General features: G+C 55.8%; 6 protein-coding genes across 6 annotated transcripts; 2 read left to right on the forward strand and 4 right to left on the reverse strand.

Moving 5' to 3' along the window:
* Positions 1-48: 48 nt before the first annotated feature.
* PHACADRAFT_255529 (uncharacterized protein) lies at positions 49-4,459 on the reverse strand. Its single transcript, XM_007395408.1, has 19 exons — positions 4,337-4,459; positions 4,184-4,270; positions 3,710-4,127; positions 3,567-3,656; positions 3,450-3,516; positions 3,180-3,395; positions 3,080-3,124; positions 2,903-3,020; positions 2,397-2,846; positions 2,191-2,343; positions 1,996-2,136; positions 1,874-1,942; positions 1,555-1,818; positions 1,249-1,503; positions 1,065-1,198; positions 689-1,010; positions 441-629; positions 309-383; positions 49-256 (listed from the first exon to the last, which is right to left on the reverse strand). The coding sequence occupies exons 1-19, from the start codon at positions 4,422-4,424 to the stop codon at positions 222-224; spliced, it is 3,216 nt and encodes a 1,071-aa protein (XP_007395470.1). The 5' UTR covers positions 4,425-4,459; the 3' UTR covers positions 49-221.
* A 202-nt stretch (positions 4,460-4,661) lies between these two features.
* Positions 4,662-6,114, reverse strand: PHACADRAFT_255535 (uncharacterized protein). The gene is made up of 5 exons (XM_007395409.1): positions 5,946-6,114; positions 5,532-5,897; positions 5,388-5,478; positions 5,150-5,336; positions 4,662-5,097 (listed from the first exon to the last, which is right to left on the reverse strand). Exons 1-5 carry the CDS (start codon positions 6,019-6,021, stop codon positions 4,816-4,818), a joined length of 1,002 nt encoding a protein of 333 aa, XP_007395471.1. The 5' UTR covers positions 6,022-6,114; the 3' UTR covers positions 4,662-4,815.
* Positions 6,115-6,422: 308 nt separating this feature from the next.
* Positions 6,423-7,779, reverse strand: PHACADRAFT_255536 (uncharacterized protein). The gene is made up of 4 exons (XM_007395410.1): positions 7,482-7,779; positions 7,371-7,426; positions 7,162-7,316; positions 6,423-7,104 (listed from the first exon to the last, which is right to left on the reverse strand). The coding sequence occupies exons 1-4, from the start codon at positions 7,729-7,731 to the stop codon at positions 6,558-6,560; spliced, it is 1,008 nt and encodes a 335-aa protein (XP_007395472.1). The 5' UTR covers positions 7,732-7,779; the 3' UTR covers positions 6,423-6,557.
* A 419-nt stretch (positions 7,780-8,198) lies between these two features.
* Positions 8,199-9,177, forward strand: PHACADRAFT_94947 (uncharacterized protein; the record flags this gene model as incomplete). Its single annotated transcript, XM_007395411.1, has 3 exons — positions 8,199-8,687; positions 8,745-8,983; positions 9,036-9,177. The coding sequence occupies 3 exons, from the start codon at positions 8,199-8,201 to the stop codon at positions 9,175-9,177; spliced, it is 870 nt and encodes a 289-aa protein (XP_007395473.1).
* Positions 9,178-9,317: 140 nt separating this feature from the next.
* Positions 9,318-11,453, reverse strand: PHACADRAFT_255538 (uncharacterized protein). Its single transcript, XM_007395412.1, has 7 exons — positions 11,159-11,453; positions 10,930-11,102; positions 10,792-10,875; positions 10,497-10,735; positions 10,144-10,438; positions 9,902-10,093; positions 9,318-9,846 (listed from the first exon to the last, which is right to left on the reverse strand). Exons 1-7 carry the CDS (start codon positions 11,416-11,418, stop codon positions 9,458-9,460), a joined length of 1,632 nt encoding a protein of 543 aa, XP_007395474.1. The 5' UTR covers positions 11,419-11,453; the 3' UTR covers positions 9,318-9,457.
* A 2,143-nt stretch (positions 11,454-13,596) lies between these two features.
* On the forward strand, positions 13,597-14,628 carry PHACADRAFT_94464 (uncharacterized protein; the record flags this gene model as incomplete). The annotated part of the gene is made up of 3 exons (XM_007395413.1): positions 13,597-14,076; positions 14,141-14,379; positions 14,439-14,628. 3 exons carry the CDS (start codon positions 13,597-13,599, stop codon positions 14,626-14,628), a joined length of 909 nt encoding a protein of 302 aa, XP_007395475.1.
* Between the last annotated feature and the right edge of the window lie 284 nt (positions 14,629-14,912).

The raw sequence follows: 14,912 nt of genomic DNA on the forward strand, positions 1-14,912 counted from the left end.
GTCGCGTCCGAACGCGTCTCATTCCGCATTTCGCACGCCACTGATCAGGCGGTGTAAAACCCAGATATATTCAATGGTCTGGTAGATTGCAGCAATGTACAACACACAACAGCAACAAATGTCCACAGCACAAGTAATTTTACACACGGAGGGCACCCCATCCAAGAGAGCGTTGAGCCCTTCTAGAGTCAGAGGTGCCTCGTTGAACACTCCTGCGGGAATTAGTTCCCTCGCGCTTCGAGATTTTGCTTGATAGCTGCAAGAAGGTAAGCAAAGTATCGAGTCAGAAGGGGAGCACAAATGCTAACCTTCGCAAGTGTCCTTCGCGTCACCAAACAGCATTTTCGTTCCCGGCATGTAGAACATTGGGTTCGGTACATCCGCTGCGCAAAACACGGTAAGCGTCGACCTACATAACATGCACTCCAGCAGATACGCACCGTAACCACTGGACATGCCGCGCTTCATGACGATAACCTGCTTGCTCTTCCATGCGTGCAAAACCGGCATGCCAGCGATAGCAGAGCCCGGCTCGAGCGAGATCGGGTTCACGGTGTCGTTGGCGCCAATGACGAGCGTGACGTCTGTTTCCTGGAAGTCGTCGTTGATCTCGTCCATCTCAAGCACAACTGTACGTTCCTGCGTCAGCATAATCCATACCAGCAAAGTAGTAACGCGAAAGGCATACTGTCGTATGGTACTGAGGCCTCTGCGAGGAGCACATTGCATTGCCCGGGCATGCGTCCCGCGACGGGGTGAATCGCGAAGCGCACATTTGCGCCACGCGCGCGCAGGACGCTCACAATCTCCGCGATAGCGTGCTGTGCCTTCGCAACGGCCATGCCGTACCCGACGACGAGAATCACATTGTCAGCGTTGCTCAGCGCGTCGACGGTCTCGTCCACGGATGTCTTCGTGATGCTGCCCTCGATCTTGTAGTCACTCTGCACGACGTTCGAGCCGATGCCACCAAAAAGCACGTTCGTCAGCGTGCGGTTCATTGCGACGCACTGGTGAAGGTATGTCAGCATGCAACTCGCTTGCAGGTTGTATCAAGCACTTGCCATAATATAGGACAGAATAGAACCGCTGACGCCGATGAGAGCACCGATCGTTGTCAAGAGAGGGTTGTCCAGCATGAATCCCTCCGCAACAAGCGCAAAGCCGGAGTACGCGTTCAGCACCGTAATAACCACCGCTGTACAGCACATAAGTCCTATCCAAACCCTAAAGGACCTAAGCACTCACGCATATCAGCGCCTCCGATCGCAGCAGTTGTTGTAAATCCCTTGATGAAGCTGAGCGCGGCGTTCGCACCGAGGTAGGCGGCAGCCACGAGAGGCACAGCAGGCGCAAATTTGATAAACGCGCCCATAGTAAGCAGGTTCGCGCCGAGGAGTGAGCTGTTGATGATGTGCCGTCCGGGCAGCGCCAGTGGCCGCGACGACATCTTGCCTGCGAGCTTGAAGAAGGCAACAATGGAGCCGGTGAAGGTCACGCCACCTGATCACAGTATCAATACACGAAGAATTGCGTGAAAAGGAAGCGGCGCACCAATGAGGACACCAAGATAGGCAGTGACGAGGTGCAGCGTATCAGCGTGGCCGGCATCTGCCATGACACTCGCGATACTCGTGAGCACTGCAGCGAGACCGACCACAGAGTGAAGTGCTGCGACCATTTGCGGGAGCTCAATTGCTGTGATACGACGACCAATGAGAGTACCGATGCCTCCACCCATCGCTGCGACGGCGGCGAACTGGATAAGGACCTCGGGTTCAAAGCCGACGGCGGCGAGGGACGCAAGTATACCAGAGACTGGCATGCACAATGAGTATATGCTCAATAGATGAGAAGTGTCGTCGGTACTCACTGACGCCGAGAATGCCTAGGATGTTACCTTGGCGAGCGGTTGCTTGGGAGGCCAAACCAGAGAGCGAGGCTACCAGTACAGTTCATCAGATGCAGTAGGGCTTGTCAGGACAATATATTTACCAATACAGAGGACGCTGCTGGTCAGATAGCCAGCCTGGACGAGGCCGGCCATGCCGGTGCTGGCAGCGGTAAGGAAACCACCAGTAAAAACGACAGCAGGGATCGTGTACAACCAGCTGTACTCTGGTGGGTCAGTAGCACCTAAACAGAACAGAATGTCAGTACACTACACAAAGGCGCAAGTACAAGACGTACGCTTGAACATGTCCAGCATCCGCTTAGTGATGACGAAACCTCCCGCGACGTTCACACTCGCAAGAAGCACAGAAGCCGCACCAAGCACCTGGGGAATAGTCTCCGGCATGTAGCCTCCGCCCATAACGTACAGACCACCAATGCCGACCATACCTACACGCGTATCATCAGCGTGCATCTCACTTCTTAACCATCAAGAGACGCACCAGAAATCGCGTTCGTCACGGACATGAGCGGCGAGTGCAGCGCAGGCGCGACGCCCCACACGACGCGGTAGCCAATGAGGCCAGCAAGGCCGAAGGTGAAGAAGTTGGACATGAACGCGGTGCCCGCGAGTTTCCCGAGCGCGACGGTGGAGCCCATGCCCACGGTAATGAGCGCGACCTCGCGCTTAGCCTTCTCCCAGGGCGTGATCGCGGTGACTTCGGCCTCCTTCGGCTGCGTCGGCGGCGCGACAACGGGCGGGGGCACCGGGCGCGGAGCGGGCGGCAGGCGCACACCGTCGTGCAGAACGATGGAGCCCCGGACGACCTCGTCGTCGAGGTTGATCGCGAAGCGGCCGTCACCTGGGCTGATAGAGAGCAAGAATTTGGTGATGTTATTCGAGTATAGCGTCGAAGACTGAGTTGGTAGACGGGACGGGAGATCGGTGTAGCCTGTTCACGAGCGAAATGAGATACAAGACGCGTCTTTGGATGACCTGAAGACGTACCAATGATCGTAACGCCCTTGTAGACAGATGCTTCGCCTGGTTTCGTGACAGCACAGTTGCCGCCTGTCTCTGCAGCCAAGTCAACAATGACCGAGCCTTGCTTCATGGCAGAAACCATCTGCGAGACAGTGCGATGAGCAATTGGTTAGCGCACAAGTAATGCGATGATAACATTACTTCTTCAGTGATGAGCTTGGGGGCCGGTTTACCAGGAATGAGTGCCTATATGTGCCTATATGAGCTCACCGTCAGCTACACATATAATCATCGCGCGCACCGTAGTGACGATGATGTCGACATCCTTAGCCTGTTCCATGAACAGAGCCATTTCAGCCTCGATGAACTCCGGGGACATCTCCTTGGCGTATCCGCCGGCACCGTCACCGGACTCCTTGATGGTAACCTCGAGAAACTCTGCACCGAGTGACTGGACCTGTTCGCGTGCAGCTGAACGAGTATCGAACCCGCGGACAATGGCACCCATGCGACGAGCCTAGCGTGCATACGATCAGCTTGAAAGCGAGTTTCGTGGCTGGTGAGGACATACAGTTGCGATTGCACTGAGACCAGCGACACCAGCACCGATGACCATGACTTTGCACGGGGGGATTTTGCTGTAGTCATGTTCAGATGCAGCATAAAGAGAAGCGATAGCTCTACTGACCCTGCTGCCGTGACCTGACCGGTAAGGAAACGTCCAAAGTGATTGGCCGCCTCGAGCACAGCCTTGTATCCCGCAATATTGGCCATTGAACTAGACGATCCATGTGAGCGTGCCTATCTCATGTGTGCAACCCTGCCACGTACCTGAGGGCGTCGAAGACCTGCGCACGCGATATCCGAGGAATCATCTCCATCGCAAAGGCGTTCGTCTTCCTAGCTTGCAGCGCCTCCACGATCTCTTTGTTCTGGTTCGCGTAGAGGAATGAGATGACCGTCGAACCCTCCTTGACTTTCTCCGCCTCCTGGCCAAAGACCGGGGGCCGGACCTTGAGCATGATATCCGTCGAGCCAAAGAGCTCATCTCTGTCGACCAGGATCGCGCCCGCGGCCTTATATTGCTCGTCTAGGAATTGCGCCTGCGCGCCGGCCGTCTTCTCTACGAGCACTCTCGCAAAACCCTTCTTGAGGAGCAAGGCCGTGTTCTGCGGTGTGAGTGCGACGCGGTGTTCATTGGGGTATATCTCTAGGGGTACTCCGACCGTCAAGGATGAGTAGGGTATGCCTGATAGAGCCCATGTCAACAATGGCCTCTGATCACCTGTGGTAATCAACACGCACCGATTGGCCCTGGTTTAGCAGGAGCGCCGTTGCTCTGTTCGTTCCATCGGGACGCGGAGGTGTGTAGACTGCGAGTTGCGAGCGACACTACGAGGCGTGGCCGCCGGGGTCGTCATTCATCGCCACTGTTGTGCAAAGCGAGCAGATACGCACCATGCTTCGCATATCTCCTCGCAGGCAGTCTGTGCAGCACACTCAGAAGCCCTGGCGGGCACGAGCGTGCGAGGGTGAGGTCGAGCATCGCTGCACGCCCCGACGTGAGGGTAGATGGTCGATACGGTCAGAGGAAAACGTCGAGGACGGGAGAGCCGGCTCGCTAGAAATCCGAGGCCGCGCTGATCAAACGCTTGCCACATGTGCAGCTGCCACCATGCGGGAACAAAATGCATCTGAATTGTCGACAAGCGAGGGGCATGTGCCCGCGGTCACTTTGATGTCCTCCCCTAGATTCCCCGCACCTCAGGCACCGCTATGTCCGGGGTAAGCGACCATTTCTGGTCCAAGTTGCCGACATTCGCCTAGCTTTCGCCGACGTTTGCTGGGTGTATGCTACATATACAAGTACAAAAGTGCACGGAACGAGACGCATATAGCCCTTCGAGAACTCGAGTCCGCGACAGTCACCCACATCCTCACTGGCCGCTGATCTGCCTCTCAAGCGCAACAAGTTCTTTGATGTGTGGATGGTGCCACACCGCCTCCGCAGCCTCTGATGAAATTGGTGGCAGTGGCCGTCTAGGGCACCCTCCGTACCCGTAGAGTCTCTGCAGTACCGCCTTGGTACCAGACACACCAGAGTTGGCGAGCGTGAAGTCTCCTCGTGCGATGATGCCCTGGAGTCGCTGCGCTTCTGGGAGAACGGACGGGTTCGCGAGGCTTTCCACAGAGAGGTCGTAGAGCTTCTTGATCGAGTGCTACAGTCAAAGACAGCTTAGCTCATGCGTGTTAACAGACTACAGAACGCACAGGTGCGACGTTTGCCAGCCCGGTTATTGCACCGTGTCCTCTCGCGTATATCGACGGCAGGACAAAGTCCGTATATCCCCCGAGAACAAGAAACTCTTGTGTGGCAGTCCTACGCGGATACTTGGACGTGTACGACTGGTCCGATACAGTTGTGCAGATCCTCGTCAGCTTCCCAACATTACCGCATCTGTCCACAAGTCAATAACGCAGATAAAACGACCATAAGCACGACACATACGTGAGCTTGACCCCAACAATGTTCGTATCCTCCGACGCCAGCTCTGTGATGAGCTCTGAATCCAAGTCTATGCCCCCGCTAGCTCCCGGGTCTGACGAGACACGCTCAGCGCATCATCACATTCCCCAGCCGTCGCACACTCACAGTTATACAACAGAATCGGGACAGGACTCTTCTTCGCCACCTCTCTATAGAACGCCTTGAGGGCCTCCCTGTCCTGCGCAATCGCGCCCGCAAAGTATCCGGGGGTGATGACGATCGCATAGTCCGCGCCCGCGTCCGCCGCGGCACGGCACAGCTGCACCGTCTCGCGCGTGCTGCCTGCGCCGGTGCCCACGATGAGCGGGACATCTGCGAGGCCGTTGCCATCGAGCACGCGGCGTGCAGTGCGTACAAGCGTAGTGCGCTCGTCGTGCGCGAGGTGGATCGCCTCGCCGTTCGAGCCCGCGAGCAGCGGCCCGACGCCCGCCTGTGCGACCCGCAAAACGTGTTTCTCGAATGACGGCAGGTCTGCGAGTGGTTAGTGAAGCAGGAATGTGGTAAACGGGTGGCACGCACCAAGGTCCTCGGTCTCTGGCAGGAAGAACGACGGGATGGGACAGTAGATCCCTGGGCTCAATAGACGCGGTGCCATTGCGACGAGCGGGTGTAACCGATGCTAGTATGTGGAAGGCGGATGGCCAAACAGACTTTGGAGTTATATCGTATCGCCCGCCTGCACCGGTCCGGGCTTCGAGGCGCAGCTGATATCTGTTGCAGCACAAGATAGGAGGCCGTGTCAATCTTGTTTCCTGGATGATTCCTAGAGAGGGCAGCTGTTCAGAGACTTGTCGCAAGGTATCATTGGGTTTGGCTAGCGATGTGCACGGTCCGGCAGTTTTACAGCACGAGCAGGGCGGTGCCGAGCGAAGGCTGAAACGACGGCAAAGGAACTGTGGATGCGACGGGCGACCGACGGCTCGGAAGACGGAATTTATGAGCCATTCTGAGCGTATGATATCACCCTAAGGCTGCGAACAACGGATACTGCCTCTTCTACAATACAAGTTACTATCTGCGTGTGTAACCCGCTGTCAATCACTGGCATGATGCTCCGAGAACACACGTACCTAGGTAGAGTCATCGGCGGCAACATATCAGACGCACTCACACACGTAGTCTAACTAGCTTTCACTCGAGAACCTCCATCTTGTCCATGACAGCCCGTTCCCACTCGTGCCAACCGTCCGCGTCGGATTCTCCAGGGTCCTCCACGGCTTTTTTAAAGATCTCCCATGGCACGCACCCAAGGGTGTTGTCCTCTTCGCTCGGCTCGAGGGCAAAGCGTCCCTGCCGCGAGCGCGTGAGGGTCACGACGTGTGCCGCGGAGCCAACCGCATGTCCGAGATCGTGCACGATGGAACGTACGTACGTTCCGCCGGACACACGCATCTGCAGTACGAACGCTGTCGATGGTGTGTCCTCCGAAGCAGCGGCCTCAGGTTCATCTTTGACGATGACCTGGTCCTCGATGCCGTGCATCGCTTTCTCGAGCGCGCTCTTCTGCTCGTCTGTGAACTTTGTCTCTGGGTACCGGAAGCTGTGGTCGCTACCCTTCCACTCGAGGATGTCGAGCCCGTGCACGGTGACGGGTCGTGCCTCGATTGGCCGTGGGAGCGGGATGCCTTGGCGTGCATAGTCATATAGGTGCTTGCCATCCATTTTGAGGGCAGAGAATCTGCCCGTCGGGAGTTGCTGCATGAGTAGACGCAAATTGGGGGCGGAAAACACACACATTGGCGGCTTCTGTTGGATGTCCCCTCTAAATTTAGGTAGAGCTTCCTCCACCTTTTCTCGTGTGACGTGTTTCCATGACGCGACGCGTACAACAGCACCCTCACTATCGAAAGAATCCGTCTCGCACCCCAGAAGTGCAGCGGTGCGGTATTCCTTGCGCGAACATGAGCGTCGGGATGGCGGAGAAAGCGAACAGGCAGCGCGCACCTTGACACAGTCCAAAAACTCAGAAAGCCTCTTCGTTCCTTTGCCTACGCCAATAACTGTTCGGCAGAATGACTTATAACCGATGCACCAGACGTTGAGCGATTCAAATACCGAGTACTCCATCCGCGAGGGGATCCAGCGTGCCTCCCTGCCCTATCTTAACCGCCTCCCGCGCGTACTTTGCGCTCTTGCCCTTCTTTGGCCGCTGTTTCTCCGCCTTTTTGAGCTCGTCTTCCTTCACGAACAGGCGCGACCGCGTAACGAGCTTCTTGATGTCGTTCACCACGGCCATAGACGTCGGTCCCGACGGCTTGGCGACCGCGAACAGCGCGGAGACAGGTGGGCTCACGGCCTTGGGCATGCGGTGTTTGCCAAATGTGACAGCGGGTATAAAGCCTCTGGAAGCTTTTGCAGCAGGGGCGACAGCTCTGAGCATGAAAGTAAGAAGCAGGGAAGTAGAGAGAGACGATTGGCTCGAACGCGTCTTCTCTAGAATTTACTTACTTATCGGAGTAATCGGACCGGTTCCCACGGTAAGTAAGTGGTAAGCAGGTCGATGAGGTCCTGTCCGCAACCTCGACGCCACGCTGGTAACTGCACTCTGCTGAACCCACACTGACAGAGGAGAATGAGTTGTCTACGAATATCACGCCTGCAGGTCAGTTCTGTGTGTCTATCTGGACGTTTAATCGTCTGACACGATGGAAAAAGCACGCGACGCCGTGCCAGCCCCGCAGGAATAGACATACGACACCGGCGGGGCTCCGTTAGACTCACAACACTATAAGACCCCCACTGCACACCCTTCATACTCACTCCCAACTCCTCATGGAACCCCCAGTCCCACTGAACGACGGCACGCTCTTCCCCTGGCCCGCCTACGGCTCGGGCACCGCGCTGCGCGGCACTGACGCGAGCGCACCTGTCTCGACCGCGATCCATGCGGGCTTCCGCCACATCGACTGCGCGCAGATGTACATGAACGAGGCATCCGTCGGCCGCGGGGTCGCGTCCGCTGTGGCAGAGGACGGCGTACCGCGTGCGGCTCTGTACATCACGACGAAGCTCCTCGCGGTCCCGCCCGGCGCAACCGCGGCGGACACGCTGCGCGCGTCCCTCCGCGAGATGCACTTGGAGTACGTAGACCTTTTCCTCGTGCACGAGCCCGCGCGCCACGCGGACCTGCGCGGCGTGTGGCGCGAAATGGAGGAGTGCAGGGCGCTCGGGCTCGCGAGGAGCATCGGCGTGTCGAATTTTCGCGTCAAGGACTTGGAGGAGATCCTCGAGGAGGGTGCGAGTGTTCCGGTTATCAACCAGGTTCGATAAATGGATGCTTGGCAAAAGATACCGAGTGTTTTATTGAGTGCATTCCAGATTGAGTTCCACCCATACGTCTACAAAGCGAGCCAGCCCGTTATCGCGTACATGCGGGAGCGCGGTATCCTGCCTACGTCGTACGGAGGGCTCACACCGCTCATCCGCGTGAAGGAAGGACCGCTAGCCCCAGTCCTGGACGAAATCGCAGAACGTCTTAGCCGGGGGGCAGGGCAGCCCATCACGCCGGCCCAGGTACTGCAGCTCTGGATGAAGAAGAAAGGTGTGCCGTACACTACGTGCGCGAGCTCGCGGCTGCTGTGACTCTGCCCGCTAATGGTCGAGCTACAGGACAACGTCACAGCCAGAGCGTCTGAAAGAGTATCTCGCTGTTGCAAGCCTCCCTGCACTATCAGATGTGGACGAGGAGCGCATAGATTCGGTCGGTGCAACCGCTCACCATCGTTTTTTCGTGAGCACCTTCAGCACTTGAACTGGTCTGTCTCTGACTCGCGCTGTGAAGTGCAAGTACATCGACGACGTATGAGAGCCAGGATTACATTAATCTACTAATGCTACATGACAGATAGTTGCTACGCGTGCGAACACAGCTATGCGTATGCTAAATGGTGGGGGGAATCTTTAATGTGGGAATGTCACTCTACTTTGCTGTATCTAGAGCATTCGTATAATCATGAAGGCCGTAGATGTGAGCGTGCATCGCAGGATGTGCAAACGTCCAGAAATTAACGAGCAACGGCGGCAAAACTAGATCACGACCGCGCGTACTTGCTCGCCTGGCGGATACGCTGGCCGTACGTCCAGAGTACCCATGGCGCGGGGCATCCGACGACGATGGCGATGGCGCCAAGGATGGAGTTGCCTTTGCCATACCCGAGCGCGTTGTACATCGTGGGCGCAAAGAGGGGGAAGCCGAAGCCGGCGCACGAACGCAAGAACGTGACTGCCGCGAGTGCGGACGCGGCATGGAGCGTGAACGCATCGATGACGTACGTCTGGATCGCCTGGAAGTTCAATATTGTGCCCGCACCAACGAACGCGATGCCGATGTCCGGCACGATCCAGTGTATGTCGGCGCGGGCGGTCCAGCCGGTCAGGAAGAGTCCAATGGGAAGACAGATCGTGCCGGGTAGCATTGGTGCTGCAATTGATTTTCGTTCAGCTACTGCACAGGAGTGGAAAAAAGCAAGACTCACGTAGGCGGTACTCTGGTCTGCCGCCACCGCCGTTCTTCTTGGTGAAGTACACATAGATCTTGTCCATGAAGAGGGCGTTTATTTGTGATGCACCAGTCAAACCGACACCCAGTGCGATGTAGTGGAGGCCGGCAACGCCGACACGCTGGTGGTAGATACCCTCGAAGATCGAAGGGATGGTTGTGAGGAACACTGAATCCTCGTTAGCAATCATGCACTGAGCGCGGCTAGACATAACTTACAGTATAGCAGGCCATAAATGAAAGCCATATAGACACCGAGAAGCTGCACGATCGGCTCACGATAGAATAGCTTAAAGGGACGGACGAGGGCCTTGGAGACGATCTCCCGCCAATGGCGGTCGGTGTTATCGTAGACCGTCCGTATTTCCCTGGCGCCGCCCTTCTCGGGATCGCCGGTCATCTCCTGGCGCATCTTGCTTGCCTTGCGCTCTAGTAGTATAGGCGCGAACGTTTCCTGGAGGAAGAGGACTCCGAGAACCTGGATGAAAGCGTCAACAATACTTGTTGACCAGAACTGCGCACACCAGTCGTCAGCACATCCTTTCGTCAGCAAACGGGTTTGGGATGCTTACCACCCAGCGCCAGGTTGACTTCTGCGCGACCCACGCGCCCGCGACAGGGCCGACGACAGGGCCCAGCAGCGGTGCAAGCGAATAAAGTGCGACAGCTTGACCACGTTCCTCCGGTCGCCAGCAATCGCCGAGCACACCGCCACCGATAGACAGGGGTGCACTTCCGCCGAGGCCGGCGAGGAACCGGAAGGCAATTAACTGGCTTTTATTTTGAGCAAAGCCACAACCCAGGTTCCATGCTGCGATAGGGCGTCAGTTCCTCGGCCGAAAGGAGGGAGTAGCGAAATTTACGCACCGAGGTACCACAGGTTTGCTAGCTGAAGCACGCGCGAGCGGCCAAAGATTTCGCTCAGAGGGCCCAAGAAGAGTGGTCCAAAAGCTGATTATACGCGGATGAGTGGGTGTTATGAACACGGCAATATATGATGCATACCGTATGCAAGGACGAAGACTGATGTGGTGAGTGCTATCAAGACGTCGCTAGTGATGCCCAAGTCCGCCGCTAGCTGGTCGCTGGCGGGTGCAACCATGGAGGACGATACAGGACTGATGAAGGTGAACGCAGATATGATGGCGGTTGCTGCCCATTTGCGCTTGAATGTCCAACTGTGTATTGAAAGGCTGTAAGGCCATGAAGGGGAATATATGCAACAAGTACTCACTTTTTCGGGTTCTCTGGATCATCAGGTCCATTCCAGTCGACCACTATCGTATCGCTGGTGGAGATGTGCGTGTCCCCCGAGGCGGTTTCGCCTTCTGGATACTCCTCTCGAACGCCTCTATCTGGTGCAGTCTCGGGGTTCGGGTCCGTGGCTGACTTCTCCCTGAGTGGGACATCTATTGGTTCATTGTGTAGGGTGGGCGTCCCGGAGAGCGGCTCGCTCGACTGTCCGTGAGCGTGTTCTTCTGGAGAGAGCGCCATGTGTACGTCGTAAGACTTGTCGTGAAGATCGTGAAGAAGGCGGCGAGGCCTTCACAGAGCGAGTTGGGGTTGTCATATGGCCTAATGCCTGTATATATGTCCGAGGGTGGGATGGGTGCTGGATTGGAGTCGGCAGAGGGCGCCTAATGTCATCCTCCCAGTGTCATCCGGCGCTTTTAATCAGTTGCCTATCCCTCCGTCGTTTGTTTAGCCCTGCAGGTGATTTTTGCACGGCCCTGTGATAGTGTCAGTAGCACCACGCTTGAGCAAAATATCGAGCAATTTTATTGCAATTGGGACTATGCAGCGCCGTGCCGGTTAGTGAGGATATACATTGTATCCCTGTCATCTCCCGGCATACCCGGCTCGACAGTCGGCACGCGACTGCACTGGAAGCATCTGAATCGGCGTACCAAACGCCGGCTGCCGCTGGAGGTGTGGTCAGAGTGGGTTGATTGGTTGTCACAGACGAGCAATCTGGAAAGGATTACGTGGGAAAATACATGGGAAAGGGTCCGCTGGAATGAATGGTTGTCCAGCATTGTGGATTAGGGTGAGCTGATGGTAGAGTCGTCGAGGTCGAGCTGTGCAAAAAATCGTATGTGGGGTCGGAGGCGGTTTCGGCAGTCTGGTCGACGGCTCGGCACCGCCGTCTAAAAATCGTTGGCTTAGATTTTGGTCCTCCACTTGCCGATGATCACGGCTCGAGAATGAGAAAGTGCTTACATCACTTACGCCACGGCGGCACTCCATGTACAGCGGGCCGACTCTGTAAGAGCAAGAGGCATCGTATGCAGCAGCCGCGCCGGGTCTGTGGAGCCCTTTGTGGCGACCAATGCAATTGATGACGGAAGTTACTATTTTCGGCAATTTCCACGGGGCTAATTTTATACTATTTTGCGCGGATAGAGGTGCAAAAGCACATTCAGTTTGTTTCATGAATACACTTAAGCTATTCCCCCATGAGGATGTTTATCGTTTTAGTGGTACAAAAAGATACACTGCTTTTACACCTTTTGAGGTATTAGAAGAGTCGAAATACCCTTAGGGCGAAATCATCATCATTTCTTTCTCCATGTGTATTACTCTATATACAGATAGCCCAGCGGTATTTGCACCTCTTTTTGCTGCGAGCTGACCAACTTTTTACAACAAGATTGACTAAAAAAGGCGATTTTGTTTTACTCTTATTTTCAAATTTTACCTACCATATATTTTCGCCAGAAAGTGTTCAGGCTTTTTAGCTTCTTTTCTCACGGTCATTTTCGTACCTCTGTCAGCTAAAAATATTTACTAATTAGCCCCGTGTTCGAGGCTAGCCGCACGCAACGCCTGACTTTCGGACAAGAATCCCGATACTCACACGGTTTGTTTCCGCCGCGCCGCGTTCGTAAGGTGCGTTAGTTTTACTTACACTACGATTTGTAACTGGTGAGTTGTCAGTTGTCTCCGTTCACGCGTGGATCATCAACTGAGCTAGCACTGCGTGGTGCTGGTAGTGTCCGCAAGCTGATCAATCATATGGATTCCTTTCTTTCAGCATGACTCGTACACGCGTACACCTTAGTGCTAGCCATTCCCCTGGTTCTTTGAACCCTTCATCACAAGTATATATTCAGGACTTACTTCATGAGCACAGGGGAGAATAAAGCATGCACGATGATGGCACTCGTCCACAGGGACCCACACATATCTGCGATCGCGCGTCGATACTTTCCAAACCAGGAATTATTCTGTGATTTTCTTCGGGCCAAGCCAATCTTGCCTCAATGTGTCGTCATACATGGCCATGTAGCTCTGCTCGCGACCACGCGGTGCAGGAAGCGACGACGATAGTCGAATCAAGTCATCCGATTCGTTGATCAATGTGGAGAGAGGTTCCGCATGCATTCTGTATAAATAGAAACATCACCTACGCTGGGGGGGCGCCAGGTGGTAACGCTGGAACATTGCTGAGCAAGATGCTCCGGTAGTCGGCTGCCTGCTTGTTTTCCCCGTACCGAACCCATTATCGATCGCGCGTTGCGCAATGTTATCTGTTAGCAAGCAGGTATGTCGCACGGAGGCCGGCGGGGCGCGGTTTCCCGTCTCCCCCTATATAACGTTCTCCAGCGACCCAGGCTGTTCCATTACCCTCGTCCCACGCGTTGTTTCACTATCCACACCACTTTTCGTACAATGTCGACCCCTGCGATTTCTCTGAATGACGGTACGAGCATCCCGTGGCTCGCATTCGGCTCGGGCACCGCGTTCTTTGGCAAGGACGCCAGCAAGCCCGTGACGGACGCAATCCGCGCGGGCTTCCGACACATCGACGCTGCGCAGATGTACAAGAACGAGGAGTACGTCGGTGCGGGCATCGCTGCCGCGGGCGTGCCCCGCGCGGAGCTCTACATCACGACGAAGCTCAACAAGGTGCCCGAGGGCCAGACTGTGCGCGACTTGCTCGTGGACTCGCTCCGGAAGCTGCGTACCGACTACGTCGACCTCTTCCTGATCCACATGCCGACGTTACACGAGGATCTGAAGGCAACATGGCGCGAAATGGAGGGCGTCCAGCGCGAGGGTCTCGCGCGCTCGATCGGCGTATCGAACTTCTCGTTGAGATATCTCCGGGAGGTCCTCGAGGTCGCGACGATCACGCCCGCGGTGAACCAAGTGCGTAGCACCCGTTTTCACCTGTGTTCTTTCGGGCTGAAGGTTCGCGCGCTCACGTGTATAGATCGAGTACCACCCGTACGTGTCTCGGGCAGGCGCGTCTCTCATTGCCACGCACAAGGAGCACAACATCACTACCTCGTCGTTTGGAGGCTTGACACCCCTGATTCGTGCCACGGGTGGACCCCTGGACGCCGTGCTCACGAAGATCGCAGCGCGCGTCGCGCAGGGGTCAGGCAAGGCTGTAACCGAGGGCCAAGTTTTGCAGCTCTGGCTTCGCAAGAAGGGCATCGTCTGTGTCACGTACGTGCCTTACTATCTTCGGTCGGCACTTTCAGCTAAGAAGGCTGCCAAATCTGTAGAACGACCTCTAAGCTCGAGCGGCTGCAGGAGTACCTTGCCGTCCGAGCTCTGCCTGACATTTCTGACGAAGAGGTTGCAGAGATTGACGAGGTTGGGTCGACACAGCACCATAGAGCATTTGTGAGTTTTCCTATAGCTCTGTGTAGGGTGCACACTGATTACACTGTTACTTGCAGGCCAAATGGATAGACCAGGAGCCGAAGCTCTGAGCCGTCTGAAGTTTAGAGCATGCAAGGGTAGAATGAAAATGTGTGTAATTGTAGTAAAGAAACAGTGAGCAAAAGTGACATATTGCTGCGATAAGAGAGACTAGACCATGCCTGACAAAGGAGCCTGCAAGGCCCTGAGTTGGTTGATGTACTCTGCAAGTCCTCCGGCGGTGGATTCCGCGAAGGCTAGATATGCAACGCCAAGCACGAGCTCATGAAGACCTCTGGTGCTCTATCCCGGCGTTGTGGGTTCAGATAGGCCCA

The sequence above is a fragment of the Phanerochaete carnosa genome, assembly GCF_000300595.1.
Source record: "Phanerochaete carnosa HHB-10118-sp unplaced genomic scaffold PHACAscaffold_5, whole genome shotgun sequence".
Classification (NCBI taxonomy): domain Eukaryota; kingdom Fungi; phylum Basidiomycota; class Agaricomycetes; order Polyporales; family Phanerochaetaceae; genus Phanerochaete; species Phanerochaete carnosa.